Source organism: Haliotis rufescens, unplaced genomic scaffold (genome assembly GCF_023055435.1).
Source record: "Haliotis rufescens isolate VD_foot unplaced genomic scaffold, xgHalRufe1.0.p SCAF_2, whole genome shotgun sequence".
NCBI lineage: Eukaryota > Metazoa > Mollusca > Gastropoda > Lepetellida > Haliotidae > Haliotis > Haliotis rufescens.
Genome location: NW_025963890.1, coordinates 561,794 through 589,212, shown reverse-complemented (window position 1 = coordinate 589,212; position 27,419 = coordinate 561,794). Strand labels below are relative to the sequence as shown.

The 27,419-nt window shown below is 40.6% G+C and overlaps 3 protein-coding genes across 9 annotated transcripts in view; 1 reads left to right on the top strand and 2 right to left on the bottom strand.

The window, feature by feature from the left end:
* The window catches only part of LOC124115611 (solute carrier family 4 member 11-like), a 115,210-nt gene extending 106,810 nt beyond the window's left edge, over positions 1-8,400 (bottom strand). Inside the window, exon 1 of the mRNA XM_048399460.1 lies at positions 8,356-8,400. The gene's annotated coding sequence lies outside the window, so the exon portion shown is untranslated. The remainder of the gene's footprint in view (positions 1-8,355) is intronic.
* Positions 4,462-9,696, bottom strand: LOC125381854 (signaling mucin HKR1-like). Its single transcript, XM_048399171.1, has 3 exons — positions 9,690-9,696; positions 5,220-5,554; positions 4,462-5,025 (listed from the first exon to the last, which is right to left on the bottom strand). The coding sequence occupies exons 1-3, from the start codon at positions 9,694-9,696 to the stop codon at positions 4,462-4,464; spliced, it is 906 nt and encodes a 301-aa protein (XP_048255128.1).
* Positions 9,697-13,247: 3,551 nt separating this feature from the next.
* LOC124119622 (F-BAR domain only protein 2-like) overlaps positions 13,248-27,419 on the top strand; it is a 55,307-nt gene continuing 41,135 nt past the window's right edge. For 5 of the 7 annotated variants that reach the window (XM_046482192.2, XM_046482188.2, XM_046482190.2 and 2 more), the window contains exons 1-11: positions 13,266-13,346; positions 17,463-17,554; positions 18,659-18,733; positions 19,058-19,199; positions 19,689-19,760; positions 20,400-20,480; positions 20,717-20,741; positions 21,957-22,036; positions 22,608-22,706; positions 23,924-24,020; positions 25,096-25,203. In XM_046482192.2, coding sequence (XP_046338148.2) covers positions 13,320-13,346; positions 17,463-17,554; positions 18,659-18,733; positions 19,058-19,199; positions 19,689-19,760; positions 20,400-20,480; positions 20,717-20,741; positions 21,957-22,036; positions 22,608-22,706; positions 23,924-24,020; positions 25,096-25,203 — 898 coding nt within the window. In that variant the 5' untranslated portion in view covers positions 13,266-13,319. Of the gene's footprint in view, positions 13,347-17,462; positions 17,555-18,658; positions 18,734-19,057; positions 19,200-19,688; positions 19,761-20,399; positions 20,481-20,716; positions 20,742-21,956; positions 22,037-22,607; positions 22,707-23,923; positions 24,021-25,095; positions 25,204-27,419 lie in introns of all 7 variants that reach the window. The other 2 variants (XM_046482193.2, XM_046482186.2) reach the window with 1 other exon arrangement.

Genomic DNA, 27,419 nt, shown 5'->3' with positions numbered 1-27,419 from the left:
TATATGTAGTGAACACACCTAAGAGATGTACTGTTATATGTAGTGAACACACCCAAGAGATGTACTGTTATATGTAGTGAACACACCCAAGAGATGTACTGTTACATGTAGTGAACACACTCAAGAGATGTACTGTTATATGTAGTGAACACACCCAAGAGATGTACTGTTATATGTAGTGAACACACCCAAGAGATGTACTGTTATATGTAGTGAACACACCCAAGAGATATACTGTTATATGTAGTGAACACACCCAAGAGATATACTGTTATATGTAGTGAACACACCCAAGAGATATACTGTTATATGTAGTGAACACACCCAAGAGATGTACTGTTATATGTAGTGAACACACCCAAGAGATGTACTGTTATATGAAGTGAATACACCCAAGAGATGTACTGTTATATGTAGTGAACACACCCAAGAGATATACTGTTATATGTAGTGAACACACCCAAGAGATATACTGTTATATGTAGTGAACACACACAAGAGATGTACTGTTATATGAAGTGAACACACCCAAGAGATGTTCTAGGGCCATTACTTACAGCGTCCTCAAAATATGTTAATGATGATAATGACTTTCACATCAGGTCTTAAAAAGCAAAATGAATATACAATTTGATTGGAGATATTATGAAACTTTAACCTAATTTCCAGGGTATAACAAGTTTAGATTCATATAAACCATTTTCTTCTAACCTTGGTGAAGGATCCACCTGTCCCAAATCATATAATGTATAATAGATTCATAGATCTTTGTTTCTGCTGTAAATAACAGAAAAATCATGCCATGAAAACTGGGTTTTTCTTATAAAAGACTCTATATATTAATATTCTTCAGCCTATGTAATGGCGAGGTTGTTGTACTCCAGCATGAAGATATTTAAAAGAGAATAAACAAATATGTACTGCGTTGATTCATAACTGAACTAAAATAGTCATTTGTCAGGTTACTGATCCAGTAGCATGTATAGAGATATCCTATATTTATCAAACATACAGGGGCGGGGATGTAGTGCAAATATTTCCAGTAGCAGCTCATTCAGCATTGAGTTTAATGCTTAAAGTTGATAGGCTATAGTTGACACCAACTGTTCCACTGTTCCACTTTAAAGGCCTGAAATCCACAGACAGATAAAATGTAATTCCCTGTAATTCTTGAGTAACTATTACTCCGCTAACCTTACTTTGGTGAGTTGGATTATGTGCTACTCATGACTAATCACTTTGTCTAACAGTCAACTTGTAAGGTACAGAGGAGATCCTGCCCCGACTAACTCCAGCTCTGTTCATGCTGTAGGACTCTGAAGGGTGATGTGTAACCCGCAGCACTCCTGGCAACTGCTGCAGGCAACTCAGGTATGCTAGGGCAGTAACAGTGATTCAAGGTTAACTGGGTGATAACAGTGTGTTACACGTGATAGGCATTCATATACACATGTCCAGCATGCAGGCCAGTTATTTAGCACTGTAGCTCACCTATATCATTGTCTTGGGTCACTGTAGCTCACCTATATCGTTGTCTGGGGTTACTGTAGCTCACCTATATTGTCTGGGGTCACTGTAGCTAACCTATATCGTTGTCTTGGGTCACTGTAGCTCACCTATATCATTGTCTTGGGTCACTGTAGCTCACCTATATCGTTGTCTGGGGTTACTGTAGCTCACCTATATTGTCTGGGGTCACTGTAGCTAACCTATATCGTTGTCTTGGGTCACTGTAGCTCACCTATATCATTGTCTTGGGTCACTGTAGCTCACCTATATCGTTGTCTGGGGTTACTGTAGCTCACCTATATTGTCTGGGGTCACTGTAGCTAACCTATATCGTTGTCTTGGGTCACTGTAGCTCACCTATATCATTGTCTGGGGTCACTGTAGCTCACCTATATCGTTGTCTGGGGTTACTGTAGCTCACCTATATTGTCTGGGGTTACTGTAGCTCACCTATATCGTTGTCTTGGGTCACTGTAGCTCACCTATATCGTGTCTGGTTTCATTGTAGCTCACCTTTATAGCTGTCTTGGGTCACTTGGATTGGATGCTGTAGCTCACCTGTATAGTTGTGTGAGGTTTACTGTAGCGCACCTTTTTGTAATATTGGGTCACTTTGGCTATCATGTGTAGGATCAAAGACTGGGTATTGTAGCTCACCTATATAGTTGTCCGTGGTCACAATATCTCACATTTATAGTTCTCTGGTTTGATTTTGGCTTGCTGATACAGCAGATGGAGGTGGTGATGAAATATCAGAGAAGTACTTGCCAAAAACATGACATTTACTATTTCATCTTTTTATCATCCTTTTATTTCTATCGGTTTAAACATTATGGACCTATTAAAAACTTCATAATTTAATAGGATGTGATAGTTTCAATATTTGTTTTGTAGTGAGAAATTGAAGTATTTGGGTCAACAACAGGTTGCGGCTAACTTAGATGTATTTTATGGCAGTACAGATTTATGACCCCAGTATATGGGGTCATGATAGTTGGCCTGACTTAATGGGGAAATTTGAGATAGTAAGAACACTAGGACATTCATAAAAGATGTCTTCACAATTTATGCCTTATTGATTTTTTGTATATCCAATAAATATTTATTGGCAGGTTTTACAATGAATGTCACTTATAAGTTTGCAGTGCATGACTGAAATAAAGCTTATGTCTTGAGACAAGAGAGAAGTTGAAAGCATTTTTTCACACAATTTAAGCATGACCTGTGTTGAAAAAACATGTTTATGCTTAATGTCCTTTGGCCTTCACCAACATGAGATTTTATGAAAGAAATTCTTATTTTTCATTTGGATTATAGGTTATTATTATGTACACCAGGAAGGAAATACATTACATTTGAGTTTGCCACAGGATACTCAAATAATTATAAACGCAACAAAACAATTTTTATGATCTTAAGACATCTCTATCAAATGCGGAGTCCATTGTTCTATACCACATGTTTGTGAGAAGTTGAGAGTGTGAAAGTACATTAGTAGTTACAATGGTATGACATCACAATATATAATATTACAGTGGTATGACATCACAATATGCATAATATTACAGTGGTATGACATCACACTATATAATATTACAGTGGTATGACATCTCACTATGCATAATATTACTGTGGTATGACATCTCACTATATAATATTACAATGGTATGACATCTCACTATATAATATTACAGTGGTATGACATCACACAATATGCATAATATTACAGCGGTATGACATCACACTATATAATATTACAGTGGTATGACATCACAATATGCATAATATTACAGTGGTATGACATCACACTATATAATAGTACAGTGGTATGACATCTCACTATGCATAATATTACAGTGGTATGACATCTCACTATATAATATTACAGTGGTATGACATCTCACTATATAATATTACAGTGGTATGACATCTCACTTTATAATATTACAGTGGTATGACATCTCACTTTATAATATTACAGTGGTATGACATCACAATATGAATAATATTACAGTGGTATGACATCTCACTATATAATATTACAGTGGTATGACATCTCACTATATGATATTACAGTGGTATGACATCTCACTATATAATATTACAGTGGTATGACATCTCACTATATAATATTACAGTGGTATGACATCTCACTTTATAATATTACAGTGGTATGACATCTCACTTTATAATATTACAGTGGTATGACATCTCACTTTATAATATTACAGTGGTATGACATCACAATATGAATAATATTACAGTGGTATGACATCTCACTATATAATATTACAGTGGTATGACATCTCACTATATGATATTACAGTGGTATGACATCTCACTATATAATATTACAATGGTATGACATCTCACTATATAATATTACAGTGGTATGACATCACACTATATAATATTACAGTGGTATGACATCTCACTATATAATATTACAGTGGTATGACATCACACTATATATAATTACAGTTGAATGACATCACACTATATAATGTTACAGTGGTATGACATGATACCACTCATGGTTTATTCTCCCTGCAGTGTTTTATTGTACAATAAACAATTCCCACTCATCTTCATGTCTTAGTCAGGCTGTTCCTTGTGAGTAAGTCACTCTTCCATTGTCAACATTGCAATCCAAATCAGTTTGAACAAGTCATTTACTTTACTAGAATAAATACGTAAATGGGACTTGAAGGAGCTATCAAACACGGCATGTATGTACTTACCACATGAACTATCATTCAAATACCATCAACTCCAAGAGAACTTTGTCTCAGTAGTGGGTCAGTGCTGTGCTTACCTGCTAGTGAGGTTGGGTAGGCGGTAGCTGGCAGGGTGGGGTATAAAATGTAGGTGATGGGGGGTGAAACTGGCAGGGTGGGATATGCAAGGTAGGTGACGGGGGGTGAGACTGGCAGAGTGGGGTATGCAAGGTAGCTAATGGGGGGTGAGACTGGCAGAGTGGGGTATGCAAGGTAGGTGATGGGGGGGTGAGACTGGCAGGGTGGGGTATGCAAGGTATGTGATGGGGGGTGAGACTGGCAGGGTGGGGTATGCAAGGTAGCTGATGGGGGGTGAGACTGGCAGAGTGGGGTATGCAAGGTAGCTGATGGGGGGTGAGACTGGCAGGGTGGGGTATGCAAGGTAGCTGATGGGGGCTGAGACTGGCAGGGTGGGGTATGCAAGGTAGCTGATGGGGGGTGAGACTGGCAGAGTGGGGTATGCAAGGTAGCTGATGGGGGGTGAGACTGGCAGAGTGGGGTATACAAGGTAGGTGATGGGGGGTGAGACTGGCAGAGTGGGGTATGCAAGGTAGCTGATGGGGGGTGAGACGGGCAGGGTTGGGTATGCAAGGTAGGTGATGGGGGGTGAGACGGGCAGGGTGGGGTATGCAAGGTATGTGATGGGGGGTGAGACGGGCAGGGTGGGGTATGCAAGGTAGGTGATGGGGGGGTGAGACTGGCAGGGTGGGGTATGCAAGGTAGATGATGGGGGGTGAGACTGCAAGGGTGGGGTATGCAAGGTAGATGATGGGGGGTGAGACTGCAAGGGTGGGGTTGGAGGTAGCTGGCAGGGTGGGGTATGCAAGGAAGGTGATGGAGGGTGAGACGGGCAGGGTGGGGTATGCAAGGAAGGTGATGGAGGGTGAGACTGGCAGGGTGGGGTATGCAAGGTATGTCATGGGGGGGTGAGACGGGCAGGGTGGGGTATGCAAAGTAGGTGATGGGGGGTGAGACTGGCAGGGTGGGGTATGCAAGGTATGTGATCGGGGGTGAGACGGGCAGGGTGGGGTATGCAAGGTATGTGATGGGGGGTGAGACGGGCAGGGTGGGGTATGCAAAGTAGCTGATGGGGGGTGAGACGGGCAGGGTGGGGTATGCAAGGTAGCTGATGGGGGGTGAGACTGGCAGGGTGGGGTATGCAAGGTAGCGGATGGGGGGTGAGACGGGCAGGGTGGGGTATGCAAGGTAGGTGATGGGGGGTGAGACGGGCAGGGTGGGGTATGCAAGGTAGGTGATGGGGGGTGAGACTGGCAGAGTGGGGTATGCAAGGTAGGTGATGGGGGTGAGACTGGCAGGGTGGGGTATGCAAAGTAGCGGATGGGGGGTGAAACTGGCTTGGTGGGGTATGCAAGGTAGCTGATGGGGGGTGAAACTGGCAGGGTGGGGTATGCAAGGTAACTGGTTTGGCTGAGACTGGCAGGGTGGGGCGGGAGGTAGCTGGTAGGGTGAGGTATACAAGTTAGCTGATGGGGTGAAACTGGCAGTGGGGGGGGGGGGGGGGGGGGGGAGTAGTGAGACATATTTTATTGTCTGATTTACAAATTTGCTGCTCACCCTCACTTTTTTACTTGGTATATACAACAGAAAATTTATGGAGTTCAATGAGGTTTTAATTATTTTGGATGAGAGAGAGTGAGTTAAGCCTGATGTTGCTTTGAACAATATGTTAATAATGCATTATCAATGAAGTTAACAGTTACACATATGTTATTTCTTAACCATTAGCGATCGAGCCTATTTTGTCATTTCCTTACGGTGACTATTAGATCATCATCCATAACCAACACCCAGCAATGTCTCCAGACCAGACTGAGACGAGAGTGTGGCTGGGTATCTCAGACACACACACACCTTACTATGAGACCAGACTGAGACGAGAGTGTGGCTGGGTATCTCAGACACACACCTTACTATGAGACCAGACTGAGACGAGAGTGTGGCTGGGTATCTCAGACACACACCTTACTATGAGACCAGACTGAGACGAGAGGGTGGCTGGGTATCTCAGACACACACCTTACTATGAGACCAGACTGAGACGAGAGGGTGGCTGGGTATCTCAGACACACACCTTACTATGAGACCAGACTGAGACGAGAGGGTGGCTGGGTATCTCAGACACACACCTTACTATGAGACCAGACTGAGATGAGAGGGTGGCTGGGTATCTCAGACACACACACACCTTACTATGAGACCAGACTGAGACGAGAGGGAGGCTGGGTATCTCAGACACACACCTTACTATGAGACCAGACTGAGACGAGAGGGTGGCTGGGTATGTCAGACACACACCTTACTATGAGACCAGACTGAGACGAGAGGGTGGCTGGGTATCTCAGACACACACCTTACTATGAGACCAGACTGAGACGAGAGGGTGACTGGGTATCTCAGACACACACCTTACTATGAGACCAGACTGAGACGAGAGGGTGGCTGGGTATCTCAGACACACACCTTACTATGAGACCAGACTGAGACGAGAGGGTGGCTGGGTATCTCAGACACACACCTTACTATGAGACCAGACTGAGACGAGAGGGTGGCTGGGTATCTCAGACACACACCTTACCATGAGACCAGGCTGAGACGAGAGTGTGGCTGGGTATCTCAGACACACACCTTACTATGAGACCAGACTGAGATGAGAGGGTGGCTGGGTATCTCAGACACACACCTTACTATGAGACCAGGCTGAGACGAGAGTGTGGCTGGGTATCTCAGACACACACCTTACTATGAGACCAGACTGAGACGAGGGTGTGGCTGGGTATCTCAGACACACACCTTACTATGAGACCAGACTGAGACGAGAGGGTGGCTGGGTATCTCAGACACACACCTTACTATGAGACCAGACTGAGACGAGAGGGTGGCTGGGTATCTCAGACACACACCTTACTATGAGACCAGACTGAGACGAGAGGGTGGCTGGGTATCTCAGACACACACCTTACTATGAGACCAGACTGAGACGAGAGGGTGGCTGGGTATCTCAGACACACACCTTACTATGAGACCAGACTGAGACGAGAGGGTGGCTGGGTATCTCAGACACACACCACCTTACTATGAGACCAGACTGAAACGAGAGTGTGGCTGGGTATCTCAGACACACACCTTACTATGAGACCAGACTGAGACGAGAGGGTGACTGGATATCTCAGACACACACCTTACTATGAGACCAGACTGAGACGAGAGGGTGGCTGGGTATCTCAGACACACACCTTACTATGAGACCAGACTGAGACGAGAGGGTGGCTGGGTATCTCAGACACACACCTTACTATGAGACCAGACTGAGACGAGAGGGTGGCTGGGTATCTCAGACACACACCTTACTATGAGACCAGACTGAGACGAGAGGGTGGCTGGGTATCTCAGATACACACACACCTTACTATGAGACCAGACTGAGACGAGGGTGTGGCTGGGTATCTCAGACACACACCTTACTATGAGACCAGACTGAGACGAGGGTGTGGCTGGGTATCTCAGACACACACCTTACTATGAGACCAGACTGAGACGAGAGGGTGGCTGGGTATCTCAGACACACACCTTACTATGAGGAGCGCGGGGAACAGCACAGACACGTCTAACTTACTACAGCAGGTGACTACAAACACAATCCTGATAATCTAGCACTGATAGGTCCACTCATTCATACTGGTATGGGCAAGTTTAGTGGACTTGAGCCATGGAAATAATATCAATTGTTTATCACTTCTTATCCAAATCATACAACAGTGACCAAGGTTCATCTATATAGGGTCAGCTCATTCAAGTTTTGTTGTCAACTTCAAAACACCCAAAAAAGCATATATAATTGGTATACAATAGTTAGGTGCTGATCCCCGAATACAAACACGCAGTAAGTCGTTGGAAATAAGTGATGTTTACCAAACTCATTTTAGAGATATTTAGAAATACGTATGTGTATCTCCTATAAACAGGGTAACTATAAACACAGGACAATAGTTGTTATCAATAACATGATGAAAGCAGAACCCAGATTCAAGCAATCATTACAAAGACTCACACCCAGTACTGTGTTCAGTAGTCTCCTGTTTCAGAGCAAGTTGTCATGGGAATGCTACACAACAGCTGTCTGACACTACTGATAGATGTGCCCAGTGTCATGGTGGCAGTATATAGCACAACGCATGGCTGCATGTTAATTAATTCTTATTAATAACACAGGGCTATGCTAATCTCTAACAGTCTATCATGCATACACATAGATAATAGGAGCAGTACTATAAAAAAGTTACTGGCCATGCCACATAGATATCTTTCATATTTCATTTCATATTTTTCACAGATCACTTGGATTATCAAATCCTTCATAACAAATATTTACTGATATTTATCTACTGAGAGACAGCGTGTTATCAAACACTGTCTCTCATCATCTCTCATCCACCTGTCATGCTACAGTCTGGTCATGGCTGATGATACACACTAGCAGCAGGGAATTATCTCGTAATTACACCTGGGCTGAAGTAATAACTCACCTGGCCTGTAGTAACAACTCACCTGACCTGTAGTAACAACTCACCTGACCTGTAGTACTAACTCACCTGGTCTGTAGTAACAACTCACCTGACCTGTAGTACTAACTCACCTGGCCTGCAGTACTAACTCACCTGACCTGTAGTACTAACTCACTTGGCCTGAAGAACTAACTGACCTAGCCTGAAGTAACAACTCACCTGACCTGTAGTACTAACTGACCTGGCCTGTAGTACTAATTCACCTGGCCTGTAGTAACAACTCACCTGGCCTGTAGTAACAACTCACCTGACCTGTAGTACTAACTGACCTGGCCTGTAGTACTAATTCACCTGGCCTGTAGTAACAACTCACCTGGCCTGAAGTAACAACTCACCTGACCTGTAGTACTAACTGACCTGGCCTGTAGTACTAATTCACCTGGCCTGTAGTAACAACTCACCTGACCTGTAGTACTAACTCACCTGGTCTGTAGTTACAACTCACCTGACCTGTAGTACTAACTCACCTGACCTGTATTACTTACTCACCTGGCCTGTAGTAACAACTCACCTGGCCTGTAGTAACAACTCACCTGACCTGTAGTAACAACTCACCTGACCTGTAGTAACAACTCACTGGGCCTGTAGTACTAACTGACCTGGCCTGAAGTAACAACTCCCCTGACCTGTAGTACTAACTCATCTGACCTGTATTACTAAATCACCTGGCCTGTAGAACCAACTGACCTGGGCCTGTAGTACTAACTCACCTGGCCTGTAGTAACAACTCACCTGGCCTGTAGTAACAACTCACCTGACCTGTAGTAACAACTCACCTGACCTGTAGTAACAACTCACCTGGTCTGTAGTTACAACTCACCTGACATGTAGTAACAACTCAGCTGACCTGTAGTAACAACTCACCTGACATGTAGTACTAACTCACCTGGTCTGTCCCTGACAGCAGATTGTTGTCAACAGTCCAGCAAGGCACCAAAGACCATCTATCCCTGATGGTAGATTGTTGTCAACAGTCCAGCAAGGCACCACAGACCATCTATCCCAGATGGTAGATTGTTGTCAGCAGTCCAGCAACATCACAGACCATCTATCCCTGATGGTAGATTGTTGTCAACAGTCCAGCAAGGCACCACAGACCATCTATCCCTGATGGTAGATTGTTGTCAACAGTCCAGCAACATCACAGACCATCTATCCCTGATGGTAGATTGTTGTCAACAGTCCAGCAAGGCACCATACACCATCTATCCCTGATGGTAGATTGTTGTCAACAGTCCAGCAACATCACATACCATCTATCCCTGATGGTAGATTGTTGTCAACAGTCCAGCAACATCACAGACCATCTATCCCTGGTGGTAGATTGTTGTCAACAGTCCAGCAAGGCACCACAGACCATCTATCCCTGATGGTAGATTGTTGTCAAAAGTCCAGCAAGGCACCACAGGCCATCTATCCCTGATGGTAGATTGTTGTCAACAGTCCAGCAACATCACAGACCATCTATCCCTGATGGTAGATTGTTGTCAACAGTCCAGCAAGGCACCACAGACCATCTATCCCTGATGGTAGATTGTTGTCAACAGTCCAGCAAGGCACCACAGACCATCTTTCCCTGGTGGTAGATTGTTGTCAACAGTCCAGCAAGGCACCACATACCATCTATCCCTGATGGTAGATTGTTGTCAACAGTCCAGCAAGGCACCACAGACCATCTATCCCTGATGGTAGATTGTTGTCAACAGTCCAGCAAGGCACCACAGGCCATCTATCCCTGATGGTAGATTGTTGTCAACAGTCCAGCAAGGCACCGTAGACCATCTATCCCTGATGGTAGATTGTTGTCAACAGTCCAGCAAGGCACCACATACCATCTATCCCTGATGGTAGATTGTTGTCAACAGTCCAGCAAGGCACCATAGACCATCTATCCCTGATGGTAGATTGTTGTCAACAGTCCAGCAAGGCACCACAGACCATCTATCCCTGATTGTAGATTGTTGTCAACAGTCCAGCAAGGCACCACAGACAATCTATCCCTGATGGTAGATTGTTGTCAACAGTCCAGCAAGGCACCACAGACCATCTATCCCTGATGGTAGATTGTTGTCAACAGTCCAGCAACATCACAGACCATCTATCCCTGATGGTAGATTGTTGTCAACAGTCCAGCAAGGCACCACAGACCATCTATCCCTGGTGGTAGATTGTTGTCAACAGTCTAACAAGGCACCACAGACCATCTACCCCTGGTGGTAGATTGTTGTCAACAGTCCAGCAAGGCACCACAGACCATCTATCCCTGATGGTAGATTGTTGTCAACAGTCCAGCAAGGCACCACAGACCATCCATCCCTGATGGTAGATTGTTGTCAACAGTCCAGCAAGGCACCACAGACCATCCATCCCTGATGGTAGATTGTTGTCAACAGTCCAGCAAGGCACCACAGACCATCCATCCCTGATGGTAGATTGTTGTCAACAGTCCAGCAAGGCACCACAGACCATCCATCCCTGATGGTAGATTGTTGTCAACAGTCCAGCAAGGCACCACAGACCATCCATCCCTGATGGAAGATTGTTGTCAACAGTCCAGCAAGGCACCACAGACCATCTATCCCTGATGGTAGATTGTTGTCAACAGTCCAGCAAGGCACCACAGACCATCTATCCCTGATGGTAGATTGTTGTCAACAGTCCAGCAAGGCACCACAGACCATCTATCCCTGATGGTAGATTGTTGTCAACAGTCCAGCAAGGCACCACAGACCATCTATCCCTGATGGTGGTATTGTTGGGGTTGTATCATTATCAGATATTCTTTTTATGTGACATGTTTTTATTAGAAACTATGAGCAAGCCTGAACAACAATGTGGACATTTTTTGTGGCAGGCATTTGTTTTTCAAATGTCTGAAGCATTATTATTTTTTAAAGTCTTTTCAAGGACAATATACATTGTTTTGATTAAATCCCAAGCACCCCACAGGATATCCAATAGTTTTTCCTGTTTAGGTATCAGAGTTTCAAACAACCCTGCAACAAACCTCAAGGGCCCCAGGACCAAAAAATTGTTAACACTGGTCAGTATAATAAACAAAAATCTAATAAAAAATATGCAGGCCATTTCTATGTATGTTAGAATGTACCTAACCATGTAGGCCACAGAAAACGTTTGATACTTCAAATAACGGAATTGTCCCTTAAACCATACAATCACATACCAAGCCAGACCAATCCTATTTTCAAATAGGTTTTTACACTCAAGTTAAATTGTGGATGTGATTAGCAAGTGAACAATGATCTAAAATTAAAATTGCTGGTAGGCCAATCAGAATAGAAGAATATTAAATGTCATGCTATTTTAACTGAAAGGGCGCTTAACGCGAGAACGCACATACACAAACAACCTTGTGTGGCCAATAATTGAGATTTTACGAATGCTTCTTGTTCCCCCCCCCCCCCCCCCCCCCCCCCCCGCAACTTGAACATGCATTGGACAGGTTGGAGATGGCGAGCCCTTCGATGAGGCCGCAAATGAATGTGTGGCAGGGTCCATGGTAGCGTTGTCGTTCACTGTTACACCATCGTGCACATCATGAGCATCGATCCACGCAATTGGGATACGACGACATCAACCAAATCAGCGAGCCTGACCACCCGATCCCGTTAGTCTCTTATGACATGCATTGTCGTCACTTATGACAAGCATGGGTTCCTGAAGACCTGGATCTATTCTAACCCGGATCTTCTCCGGTGTATTTATTTGATTAATTATGCTAGATCTATAGACAGTGGACGGTTACCGGGAAGACCCCAGACCAGGGTTTCTTGATCGTTGTACATGTATATAGGTCCTATCGATGAGATTCATTGTACGCGTCCGGAATTCCGTCTGTTTTATAGTGCTATCCCACTGACGCTGAGTCGACCAGTCATCCCTTGATGTCGAACACATAAGGTAACAAGTACTATCTTCAAGGAGATTGAAACACCGTTCTCTAGACAGACGCTCTATCGACTGGAACACGAAGGCGACTGTATATTAATAGATCTAGATCTACATTGATGAGATCTAGGCTTATAAAGGGATTATTTTTACTACACTAGTAAAAGGATAAACTTATTACAGTTTTAAAATGCTATTTTCGTTACCATACAGATTTTTGTTGAAGTACTAGAGCTCTAGACATGATTTTCTGTAGAAACAACTTAAAAGGTATTCTTGGGAAAGGGGGGCGTGGCATATTTTGGTCTATGCATCTTGAAAAGATGCATTGTGTCAGCGCATTTGCTTGGGTTATATATTTGTAAGAAATGTAATACAAACGATCTAGAAAGTCTGTAAAAAAATATTCAAAAGTTTTTCCTTCTCCCGCCAAAGTTTTTCAACTCTCGAGATCCGTGAAACGGGAAGTGGCGAGATTGCGCATGCGCATTCATATCCAAATAAACGCCATATTCTGGTGTACAAATGAGTGAAAACGAGAATGTCAACTTTTGCAGATTTCTTTTGGGTAAGTGGCAAGTAATTATAGTGAACAAGGATGTCCATATACCGCTGTGTGCTATGCGCATTAATGCTCGTGCAGTCGATCGTGTGATATGCGAGGATATATTTCTGCTGCCCGAGATGAAGATGCTCTCGACATGGAGGCCGAATCATCCCATACAGTGGTGCCGAAAATATGTTATTCATGGGATTCATCTGGTTTGATTGAAGTCACTATATTTTTACTGCATAGCGACCTTCCATGGTGCTGTATGAGGTATGAGTTCTTGAAGTGAAACGGCACAAATTGAACAGTTAGCGAGACTTTTCAAAAAGCGGAAGTGGAAAGAGTGAAGAGCTAAACTGACACACCTCCTTTGACCTCCCATGTTTTGTATACTTGACCTGTTTTGGGCATGGCTGTTTGGGTCATTCTCTAATTTAGATTCAGATTGTAGATGGCTGTTTATTGCAACTTGTTTTTAATGTATATAATGAATGTCAGCTTCCTTACTGAAGTTACTCTTAGTCATCAATGACTATGCATGTCCTTACATCAGATCATAGCTTTGAACACCCTATGTATGATCTCACCACTTGACAGGTCAGACTTGTCTGTCATCATGTTTATGTCAATGTCAGACAGTATGTCACATAGAAGATATCAATTTGCATGACTTGTACACATGGTTGCTATCACTTCTAACGCAAATAACTGTTTGCCCACTATTTTCACCATATCCTGTTCTATGTAGGCACATACTTGGTAATAATTGTTTGCACTTAACCAGAATTTAATAAGGACCCTATCACTTTGTCATGAGTGAGTATGGTATTACGCCACTTTTAGCAATATTCCAGGAATATCTCGGCAGGGAACACCAGAAATGGGCTTCACACATTGTACCTATGTCGGGAATCGAACCTGGGTATTCAGTATGACAAGCGAACGCTTTAACCACTAGGCTACCCGACCGCCCCCTATCACTTTGTAAGATCATGAGACACATGTCAAATACTGATGTTAAGCTTCAGTTTTAATGTCCAAAGTTTCTTCATTAATGTAAGTTGTACCTGAAGATTTCATGCTACTGTCACCATTGTACACAATTTGGTGCAGTGATGACTTGCATTACACCACTTCCACAGGCTAATTTGTATATCACTTGACTGGACTTTTCTCTAGTTTGTGAACAAACATACTTATACTGAAAACCGAGCAAACTGGCCTTATAGAAGCCTTTCAGCGCATTTTACACAATTTTATTGATATGTTACTACACCTGCATCAGTGAGGAGCATGACAATATATCTTTATACATCAAAGTGACCATATTGCTAGTTCTCCATCGAACCTCGACTACAGCACGTAGAGCCATACAACTAATGTAAACAAAGAATATGTAAGCAAATGGAAATAACTTTTCACATCTTTGGATATTTTCTAAATGAAAGTTAACCATTTTATGACATATGTTTATTCAAATGTGTAGAATCTTCAAAAAAAATGAAACAGATGCAAAACAAATTTAACATGATCATGTGTTGAATTGACTGTAATATGTGACGAATCGTCCCATCTCCCTGTAGCAGAGGTACAAGGCTGGCTGCAAGGAACACTGAGTAGGAGAGTGTTGATTGTCTTGATTGTTAAACATTTTAAAGGTGGCTTGTGACTAGTTTGACTTAAATGTCCTGTCAGCTTTCAGTGTGGTGCTTCATTAATTGATATGTCACAGTGTCACGCATGTGGCTCCATGGCCCCAAATTTACAAGAGGTCTTTTTCAGTTGTTAGCAGTGGCTTAATTTGACAAGCTGAAACAGAGAAATCCTCACAAAATAGTTTAAACTTTTAACTGATTTTGTTCAGCAGATGTCATGCTCACTGTTTATGAAAATCGTATAATTTTGTACTGGTTTGAATAATTTATATGCAGGCTGTGATTTTGTATTGACAAAACTGCACTTGTGCAGGTTAACATTAGCTTATGCAGCCTAAGTTTATATGCAGAGTTCACTGAGTGCAGTCAGTCAAATATTTGATTATACATTTGCAGAGCATTATAAAGATGTCAGAGAGAAAACTGTCGCAACATTCCCTTTTCCATTAAAAATAACCTGAAATTGGACACAGTGCCTGTGGTGATTGAATTTGACAAGTGTCAAAATGTGACAAAATCAGCTGACCATTCTGACAGTGTCCAACCCAGAAATGAAAATCAAGGGGGGACTTGTCCCCCCATCATGTAGAAAATAGGGGGGATTTTGAAAAAGTACGGGGGATAATTGCTTTCTTAAAAAATGTCTTATTTTCTATTATGTACTGGAACATCATCATATAAAAGTGTAACAGATCAGAATAAAGAACTGATATGAATAACAATGCTTTGTGCTTTTTTCTATTTTGATTACAAAAGTCTGTAATTCTTTTGTTTTTGCGCGACATGGTCATTCACTATTCAAAAGATCGTCTGCTATGACAGTTGGTGATTCATATTGTGTGATTTCAGAAACTAAACTAAAACGATCTAAAATGCTCAGAAATATTTTCAGAACTATTCAAGATAGAATATTTATTGTGTTTAAACATCTTGTCAAAGATTTTTGATTACTAAACAACAAAATACAACATAATTTTGATCAAAGTTTTGATACGTTTTCTACTAAAGTAAATCAAATTTCGTTTCCTATGCCAATCCTATCGATAATTTATTCAGCAACCCAAGGGACGTCACTCTTGTTCGAACTTCAGGTTGTTATCGATTGGTCTTCGACAGTTGTTTACAATGTTTGCTGTGAACTGTCTTTCTTCGTTAATTGATTAAAGATTTAGTGAGTATTGAATCTAAAGGTAGGGATAAACTGCTGATAAAGTAAGTGACTGTACAAGAAATTACTGTGCGTGACAGATCGCGCTTTGATTTTTTTTTAAGCATGAATCGCGCGGTCTGGGTTGGACACTGACTGTTCTGATACTGATATGCAAACAGACAGTTTAGATGTGCAGTCTCAATCTAGCCCAGGAAAGCAATTGTGAACATGGTGAAGTGGGACACTATCCCAGGCATCTTCATACTTTGAGCATACTACGAAAAGCATTGAGACGTACAAATTTTTACCTGCATGGACTTGTAATTAAGAAAGTGTATTGATCGACTGTAGGTAATTCGAGGTGATCATGATCATGTACTACAGTAATGTTTAGGTGTTAATGTACTTTACCAGAATAGTCACTGCTTACCATGCTTACTGGTAATATCTAAAAACATGGTGCACATTGTCTAAGGTTATGTCTTTTTGTTTTAAGTTTCCAGTAAAGTATGTGGTGCAGACAGTTTATCTGCTTTTATGTGTTGTCAGTTGTTAACTGCAGCCTGCACTAGGTGCAGTGGATTATGAAGAACAAAATTGTACCCTGATATTGAAGATGTCAAGATACATCAATAAGTTCATAAAAATAGACAATAGATGTTTGTCTGAAATATATCATTTAGTGGTTAGGCTGTGATACCTTTTGGGTAAATATGATAAAGAATTTTGTCATGTATGCACTTGACTGCAGTGAAGAAATGTACAGGTGCATGGATGCATGTGCGCTGTGGTTGTATTTTGATATTTGTTTTTTATTCTAAGTAGTAACATACACAAGGACAACCATATATACAATATATATTAAGTAATGTTTTATTACCGTATTTGACGTAATAAGCGCCCAGAGCGCTCTAAAAATAAGAAAGAGGGGGCTCTTATTAGAATATAATTTTGGTGAAAGAGTTGAAAGATCGTAAATTTGTGGTTTAGGCTGACAGCCTGAAATGATACAAAAGAAAAGTCTGTGCGTATAAGACACGCCAGATATATTTTTCCAGAATTTAATTTCCCGTGATTAAGGGTGCATATAACACACGAAGGATGCTAATTGGGATTGTTCACTAGCCAATATATTAGCAAATATCGCCGTGGGCGCTTATTAGAGCGGGGCGCTTATTACGTCGAATACGGTAATCTTGTTTAGTCAAATTCAATCTGTGTTCACATGATGCACATAGGTTCTGCCCCAGTGCTATAGATCATGATAGATTTTAGTATCTGTATTCATCATCATGATCCTGTTCATAGTATTTGTTTTTATTTTTACAGGGAGAAAAAAACAATGGCTTTTATGTATTGTACCATAACATGAAAAATGGCCAAACTTCGAGCAAAGAACTTATTGATTTCCTGAGAGAAAGGTATGTATTCTTTTACACAATGTAATGCCATACAGTAAACATTTGAGGAGTAGTAATTGTCACTTAGCATGCTCATTAATTGAATGCTACACACCAATATGTGCTTGGATAATTCTGTCTGGGGGGCCACATCATGATCTGATGATAATATGAACCATTGATTCGCAGTGTCTGTATAACAGTATTTACACTATTCACAACTGACAAAGCTGATAATACACTTGTTTGTCATTTATCATGTTAATGATATCTGTAGAAGGAAACCAAGGCCATATTTGGATTAATGGTGTACATAATTGTCATGATTATATATGTTGTCCACCTAAAACTATAGGTGATTCACATAATTGAGTTTGATCGTAATGATTGATAATGATGCCCCTATTGTATAAATATAAAAAGTATGGTTGAGATAAACAGACTGTGTTGTCAGTGTAGAGCTAGGTCACCTCAACTTACCTGCGGATTTAACTGTTCCAGATTAAATTTGGAACTCAACGTGCAGCGTGAGGTTTCAAATGTTAAATTTAGCAAAATCTACATGTAACCTAGCTCAACATGCTCAATACTGAAGAAGACACAATTTGTTAATCTCCATTCCACCATGTCAAAATTTAACACAAAATATTTACTGTCGGCCAATATGTTGAGTGAAGCGGCATGGAATTATTCCTATGTTTTGAGTGGGTTGTTGATCTGAATTAAGGGAACACTGATAGCCTTTAACATGTTTAAGCAATGTTTGGTTCTTTATTAATGAAAAGTGCTCCAAAATTGGGGGTTATTTTTTATCATACTTTAATCACAATCGAAATGTGTAGCACAAGTACTTCGCAAGCCAACGTGAAGATCTAATATTAAAGTACCTACATTTTATTACCTATAATTGTACATACAATTATTTAATAATGCCTACCGACAATGAGTGAGAAAGAGGTGGTTACTTAGATTTGATGCCTCTGGCTGACTAATCAGAATCTATTAATTTCCAAATTCATGGTAGAATATGGAATAGTTTCTGTTTCTGTAGATCAAAGTGTCTACCTTGTTAGCGACCATTTGTAATGTGTTCAGAAGTTATTACACTGTACAACTTTCTTACAGTTGTCAAGTGGAGGAAAGTTATAGTAAACTTCTTACTAAACTTGCCCGCAGTGCCAGCAACAATTCTCATGTTGGGTAAGAAACAATCCCTTTACAGAAGTGTCCATCATGCTTCTTAGTTAGCATACTCCCATACTTCTGTTTCAAATAGAATTATGATTTTATGGTTGTGAGCCCACATCTGTTTTGCCATGTTTTTGCACTAAGATTAAAACTGAAATGTTTTGGCTAACATTTGTCTTATGCAAGCATTGATATGATGTATAAGTTAATCTTGCTCTGCAAGTTTAAGGCATGTTGAGAAGGCAATGATATGTATTTGAAAGTATTCATCTTCTTAATTCTGTCTTTCCACTATGATTGATGTGATGACTGATGGAAGTTTGTTGCCGTTGCCAGGAGCTTTGCCCCCTTCTGGCATGTGCTGAAGAGCTTGGTGGAGAAGCTGGCCAACCTCCACATGCAGCTGGTGCACACGTGGTCAGACCTCATCAAGGACATTGTCCGCTACAATGAGGAACAACACAAGCGTCACAAGGCGGTCAGTGTCACCTTCTCCAACACTTCCTAGATGATTGAGTTTTGTGGGGCTTCCTGATTTGTTCAGATTTTATTTAGATGAAAACATTATGTAAATATCACAACCTTCATATTACACTCAAGTACTTTTACTTCACAGGTACTGGTAATTCAAAGAATGCTTATGTTTACCATGTTTAATGCACCGAACTCAAGTTTCAAACATATCCTACTCAAAAGAAGTTCAAGAACACTCGTGCCTTTCAAATTGCTATTGTTAATCTGTCATCAGGTGTTCCTTAACTTCTTTTGAGTTGTATACATTAGAACGTTGTGGGGAATTGTCACCTGCAGGTTCGGGTCCATTGTGCAGAGTAAATGAATTTGTTTTTGCATATTCATAAGTTTAAGCTGATCTACGACCATTGTAACCTGTGGCTAGTTTGCATGTCGTATTGTTTTTTGTTACATGTATTTTGTGATGTTTCTGGAGGATATTTTCCATCTTCAGATGAAAGAGAGCGAGGCTGGCACATTAGAAATTGTTCAAAGTATCCAACACACAACAGTAGCTGTACACAAAGTGAGTTGATTGTTTGGAGTCTGTTGTTACACTGTACACATGGTATATGATTTACAAAACCGGGCTTTCTTTATGGCAGTGTCATTCTCACTTTGGGGTGCGATATTGCTGCATTACATTGCCCGATTCACACAACAATAATCACATAAATTGGGTATTTGCAACTATATCATCTTAATAATTACAATTGCGCTAGTTAGTGCATATGTTACCATCACTGACAATAGTATAGCACTCTAAATGGGTGTTAACAATTCCTTGTAATTCCATTTCCTGTAGCAAACTTTGCATCATGAAAGACAGGGTGATTTTTCATAAACTCACAACACTTTTTATTAAATATTCTATAATTCTAATAATCTATAATGATGATAATAATGACATCCAAAAGAACTCGGATGCATGGAGTCGTTTTGAATTTCTTATGGTTTCTGTTAATGTGACATGGATTAGTTCCGGTGTATTATGTTTCTGATCAAGTACACATAGTGACATACCTTCACACTGAGTTCCACATTGACACTGTTGTCACAGGAATAATTGTGATATGAACATAACAAATACTACATGTTTTAATAATGTTTTAATAATGTGGTTTCATGTTCATGGTTACTTAAGTATTGCCTTTTTCATTTTTAGGCCAAAGAAATCTATCACACACGCTGTGCAGAATTGGAGCGATTAAGGAGAGAAAATGCATCTCAGAAAGATATAGAAAAGGTATTATATCACATTTTGACTTGTATGTTCCATGTCACTAGTTACCAAGCTTGCAGGTAGAGTAGGCCCAATTTTGTGGTCTATCTGTTGTGTGTTCAAGAAAATGCTGAAATAGAAGAAACTGAAACTTTGGCCGAGTGTCTAAGGCCATCATGAATTTGTTCACTGAATTTACATAAAAGCTGAAAGTTATCATTGAGACATCATGAAAATATCTTTGTGTTTTTCTCTTTCAGGCAGAAACAAAGTACAAAAAAGCATGTAAGTATTACATTACATATTCCAGTGTGATGTATAGATTAGCTTTACACAATTGTCAATAGAAGCCCTATCAGTCATGGACCTGTGAAGATTCCGGGGTAGAAAAGGTCTCTTTAGCAACCCATGCTTGCCGTAAAAGGTGACTATGTTTGTCGTAAGAGGCGACTAACGGGATCGGGTGGTCAGGCTCTTTGACTTGGTTGATGCATGACATTGATCCCAATTGCGTGGATCGATGCTCATGATATTATTCTCTGGATTGTCTTGTCCAGACTCGATTATTTACAGACCGCCGTCATACAGCTGGAAAAATTGCTGAGTGCGGCGTTAAACACATCCAACCATCCAACCAACCAACCTACCTACCTACTAGTCATGTGGCTGAAGAAACTACTGATTCACCATGTTCACTATGTTTGCCTTAGGCAATGATGAGGAAACAAAAGATGTTGCAGGTTTAGGCTCCAGTTGCATGGTCAACCCTCAATATGTTACTGTTAATGGGTTGCACGGAATAACATTACCCTTGATTACATAGCGCAGCAGTAAGTGATTCAGTAGATGAGTCATGGGATGGTATGTCTACGGAAATGATAACGTGAATATCACCTAATATATTCAGTTTCATATAACCAGGAAATAAGCTTAGTAGTTCCTCAACATGCATTATTTGGGGATTATATAGCCATAGATATTTGAAACAAGGTTATGTTAACATGTTTGACAGACTATGAAAGTGTCAATGCAATCTCAGCTCTTCACTGGATACAGTTCTACATGTAATAAGGCAAGCTTGATTCTAAACATCAGGGAATCAAGGAGACACACATTAAACAGTGTTGATGGATAGGAAATTATGATGGGGAAGGAACCATAAGGAAAAACTTGGCAGTGCAATGCTGTATTTAATATTTCAGCAATAGAAACGTGTTGTACACAGCATACAGTCAGCGGTAGAAACTAACATTTTTAGTCAACTGGTCCTTATAATGGTAACATATAGCAAAACCCTTAAAAAGGGCAAGTTTCTACTAGTCCTTATGATACCTTAACTATTGGGCAGTTTGGCCAGGACTCTATGACTAGTACTAATTTCTAACACTAATGCAGTGCCTGCTGGGGAAACAGTACAGAACTATAGATTGGCTACTCAGTAATACACCTGGTTCAGTGACACATTCACCCATGCCTGTATCATGTTTATCATCTTTTCAGGTGATGAATATAAAAACCTTGTAGATAAGTTTGCTAATGTCCGGAATGAATTTGAGAAAAAGATGACAAATTCTTGTTGTGTGAGTATTTTTTTTATCTTATTAACAGCAGTAAAATAATGTGATTCTTGAAACAATATGTTTGAACCTTATCAAATCCTTTGAAACATCCAAAATCTGTGTTGAACCTATGAGAACCTGCATACCTATATATTACGTATATGACTAAAGTGGGACAAGACACCGATGCATTGGTAGGTCACAATTATTTACTTCTCAATTCAAATATCGATCACAATCGCACAATAAGTAAGAAGTATAGATTCTTACCTTAAATGTATTCTTTAATAAATGTTACACCAAACATTAATTACTAGTGAAAACGTAAATATTTTCATTCATTGCACCATGCTTGAAACTGCCAACTGTAAATCGTTGGTGTGCTAGGTATTTGGCTTCCTGTCTATGAGAAAGGTGCACATGCAAGTATCGTGATACATATCAGATTGTGAGCAAGGTATCAAGATACATATCGGATCGCACAGTTGGTGTATTGTCCTAGCCCTAGTGTTAACTCCAAGTGGTTATTTGTGTTTATTGTATAACAGAACACAGGTGAATATGTGATGGTGTATGTGGTTTGTCTGTGTAGCGCTTCCAAGAGCTAGAAGAGGAACACATCAGTCAGATGAAGGACTTCATTGACACATACGCCAGAAGCTGGGAGAATGAACATGTTGTCCTTGGACAGGTACATTCTGTTAAAACATTATGTAGTTGTTTAACATGTTCAAGAAAAAATTATGGAGGACAATTTTAAAAATACATTCTTTTAGAGTCCAGGGAGGTTTCTTTATAAAACTGTTTTATAAAACAGCAAGATGAAGAATCCTTTATTGAATATTGATCTGAAAAATGTAAAGATTATTTGTTCAGGAGCGCGTATGTCACTTATTTGTGCCTCACAGCTATGACAGCTTTACTTGATTTCATCTTCAGGGATTCTCCCTGTTTCCTCATGCACAGAGATGCATGCGTTTATAATTAAATTTTCGTTGTGTTCATGGAAATTCCTGTATTCTGATTAGCTGAATTGGTCACGTGTTATTGCATTCATTTCCTAATGAATGTAAAAAATTAAGCCACGCCTACCGAGGCGCACTACTTTCATTACTTCGGAATATCGGGGAATCCCAGTATTACAGTCGAGGGAATTCCCTTTCTGCTCACATGTATTGTCATGCACAGGACATTTTGCAACTTTCATGCATATTCATTGTCCAAACAACCCTTTGAAACTGAAGGCCGAGAATGAATGAAACGGAAAACGTGCAGACTCGCCCGCCTGTTTTTTTTCCCGCTCACCTCGGTTCAACTTTCATGTCTTCGGGTTTCATTTCTAACTGTGTTTTACCGTAATCAGGGAAGTAATGTTTGAATCTGGCTACCAGTAACTGACCATGTAATTTGAAACAGCCGCCTTCTCCCAGACATATTTGTTCTGGTTCGTTACAGTTTGACTGTTGCAGTTCTTTTCGCCTCTTGCCTTAATTGACAGGTCCAATGAAAATTGTTTTGATCTTCCTCTCCGTTGATTGGCTACTGACTGTGTAGGCGTGTCAAGTTATGTGCATAAATAAACGATCGCCTGATTCATGTCACGCCACAGTATGTATTCCTACACTTGGAATGTTTGTCAATCTCGTCATTTTTGTCTGTTTTGATATATACAACTGTTTTTGGTTAAACTATTGTAGATAAAACATGTTTTACGTTGTCGAATTTAATCATAAGCATTGACTGTCTATTTTTTCGGTTCATTGAGATATGAATTGAAAAACCGATGTGCAAACTTTTGTAAGAATCCACTATGCGGATACATACAGTTTGCACATCGCTTTTTCGATTCCTACTTCAATGAACCGAAAAAATACACAGTCAATCCTTAAATGTTTAATGTGGTTTCAGGCTTACCAAGAACTGAAGAGACACTCTGATGAGCTGACCATACAGAAGCTAATAACCACCTTAATAGAACAGAAAAAGACGGGGTCTAAGAAACCAGGTAACTCTTTCATACTCACAGGGCTTATTTCATAACACGGCCATGGGGACCTTTCCACTCAAGATTCCTTAAGGTGCAAAAAATGAATATCATGGCACCCAAAAATTGAATAATAATATCCTAAATGTTTTTTCATTCGTAAATTTGAAACTATAAGTTTCATCAATCTGTGCCAAAACTGGAAGTAAACAAATTTAAGTGATTGGAATAAATAAATAATTTTTGTAACCTCGAAAGTTAGAATGGTTAGCACCTGTAACGATGGGTTTAGCAGTAAGTTTCGATTGAATTGTCTGTTGCAATGTAACTCGGGTTTTGATTGGCTGGAATAATCACTTCCGGGGATGAGAGTTATCTTACTTACATTACCAGGCCCAATTACTTACAGCTTTTATTGTACAAACTTGTATCCCTGTCAGTCTCTTGTCATGTTTCAATGACTTGTCAATAAATAAACAACCATCATAAGCATGATAAGTCTATGGTAAAGTTTGGGAAGTGATGTTGATTATGTTTTTATTTTTATAATGTGGGCCAGATTAGTATGTTTAATATTACCTTTTGTTTGTTTTGATTTAAGTTTGTGTAAGTTAATTAAGCAGCCCTATGTGGGGTGGTCTGCGATCTGAAAAGGCTGTGAGGGACCTATGTATGAGGTCAAGGTCACAGTGAACACAGTGAAAGTCATTTGTAAAGTATGTTTACCATTTTCACCAAAATATTTTTTCTGCATACCTTTAATGCAGAATAGATCCCCAGCAACCTATGCTGGTTGCAAGAGGCAGCTAAATGGATCGGATGGTCAGACTCACTGACTTGGTTGATAGCATCTCTTGGTACCCCAAGTGGGTAGTTTGTTGCTCAGAATATCAATCACTGATGTGTCGGTGCAGACCCAGCCATATTGGCTGGAATATTGTTTAGTGAGGCATTAGAAACTAATGTTTAAGAATGTTTATGTAAACGGAAGACGTATTTTGAAATTTGTTTTACCAGTTTTTGTTCTCATATTTTCCTTTGGGGTGGCACAACGGAAGCTTTAAAATATTAATGTTGGTTATTTTTTCTGTTTCAGCCTCTATTGATTTTGTTGAGTTTGATTTAACAAATATACCCAATCCAAGACCAATGTCGCCAGAACCCAATGACAAGAGAGATAGTCTGTCTGATAAACAGAAGCAAGGTAGGCAGACGCTTTACTCTCAATCAGATGTTTTGCTTCAACATATATACATATTCATTATGGTAGATGTTAGCTTCATACTATTCTTTTGTTGGGATTGTTTTCACCCATCCCTTTCTTTAAGCTTGCTTGTATGATTAACAAATAGGGGTGATAGTTCATTATTTTCCCTAAGGATTTTTGGGTTCATTGTGAACTAATATCTGAATGGGTTTTTAGTTGGTATGAATAGATACATACATAACTGCAGTTGAATGTTACATCTGTTAGTGCATTGTATTCTGTTTGTAATATGTTGACATGTAGTCAGTAGTTGTAACCATGGTGATAGCACATTCTTGATGACAGTGGGTGTGTGACCTCTTCATGTCTTTGTTTTATCTTTTACTAGATGTGTTTGTCTGTCTTGATTTGTTTGTACTTCTGCATCCATATGATGAAATAGGAAGTAAAAACATATGATGTGTTTTTATCAACCTATTTGTAATACCTGTGTCCATGACTTGAATCATTAGATAATGTTACACAGTAGGTGACACTCATACCAAGGGTGCAATGCTACATTTATATGGTAAGGGTTATGTTGTTTGTTCCCCAACAATATATCTTTGTTTGTCGAACAACTATTTGAACATTAATAATGATTTGAACTTTTTGATATTCCAAACTGAATGTGATGTATTATGATGTTAAGTAAGAATTATCCAATTGTCTAATATATGAACAATTTGATGAATAAGGTTTATATGTGATGTTGATGTTGGAGATTTAGCAAGCACTTCCGAAGATGCCATTTTCACTCTGGTTTATATGTGATTATCTTTTATCAGTTATCTGTTTACTTTTTGATCTGTTACTATCTTATGAGATGACATGCCTTTCATCCTGAAAAGGGGGCACTGGTGGCCCAGTGGTCTAAGGCGCGCCGAGTTTTGCTGTGCTGAGTTCCTTGGGCACACCAAAACCTATGATTGTGGGTTTGAATCCCGGTTCACCCTGATGATGTTTCTAGGTTTGTCAGCCCCATACCTGTGCTCGTGTGTTTCACCGAAGTGGTTAACATCTGAGACCTGCATCACTTCGGGCTTTCCTCCCACATCAAGCTGACACGCCGTGATATGACTGGAATACTGTTAAAAGCGGTGTTAAACCAAACTCACTCACTCACTCATCCTGAAACACAAACTTCACAATCACCATAGATGCTGTGACATCACTGAAGCATCTTGCCCAGACGCTCCAGTGTACATGGTGTATGCCCTGAAGCATCTGGTCTGCCAATCCTTTGTTTATTGCCAGACACTCCAATGTACATGGTGTATGCCCTGAAGCATCTGGTCTGACAATCCTTTGTTTATTGCCTTAGGCTCCAGTGTACATGGTGTTTGTCCTGAAGCATCTGGTCTGCCAATCCTTTGTTTATTGCCAGACACTCCAGTGTACATGGTGTATGCCCTGAAGCATCTGGTCTGCCAATCCTTTGTTTATTGCCAGACGCTCCAGTGTACATGGTGTATGCCCTGAAGCATCTGGTCTGCCAATCCTTTGTTTATTGCCAGACGCTCCAGTGTACATGGTGTATGCCCTGAAGCATCTGGTCTGACAATCCTTTGTTTATTGCCTTAGGCTCCAGTGTACATGGTGTATGCCCTGAAGCATCTGGTCTGCCAATCCTTTGTTTATTGCCAGACACTCCAATGTACATGGTGTATGCCCTGAAGCATCTGGTCTGACAATCCTTTGTTTATTGCCTTAGGCTCCAGTGTACATGGTGTTTGTCCTGAAGCATCTGGTCTGCCAATCCTTTGTTTATTGCCAGACACTCCAGTGTACATGGTTTATGCCCTGAAGCATCTGGTCTGCCAATCCTTTGTTTATTGCCAGACGCTCCAGTGTACATGGTGTATGCCCTGAAGCATCTGGTCTGCCAATCCTTTGTTTATTGCCAGACGCTCCAGTGTACATGGTGTATGCCCTGAAGCATCTGGTCTGCCAATCCTTTGTTTATTGCCAGACGCTCCAGTGTACATGGTGTATGCCCTGAAGCATCTGGTCTGCCAATCCTTTGTTTATTGCCAGACGCTCCAGTGTACATGGTGTATGCCCTGAAGCATCTGGTCTGCCAATCCTTTGTTTATTGCCAGACACTCCAATGTACATGGTGTATGCCCTGAAGCATCTGGTCTGCCAATCCTTTGTTTATTGCCAGACGCTCC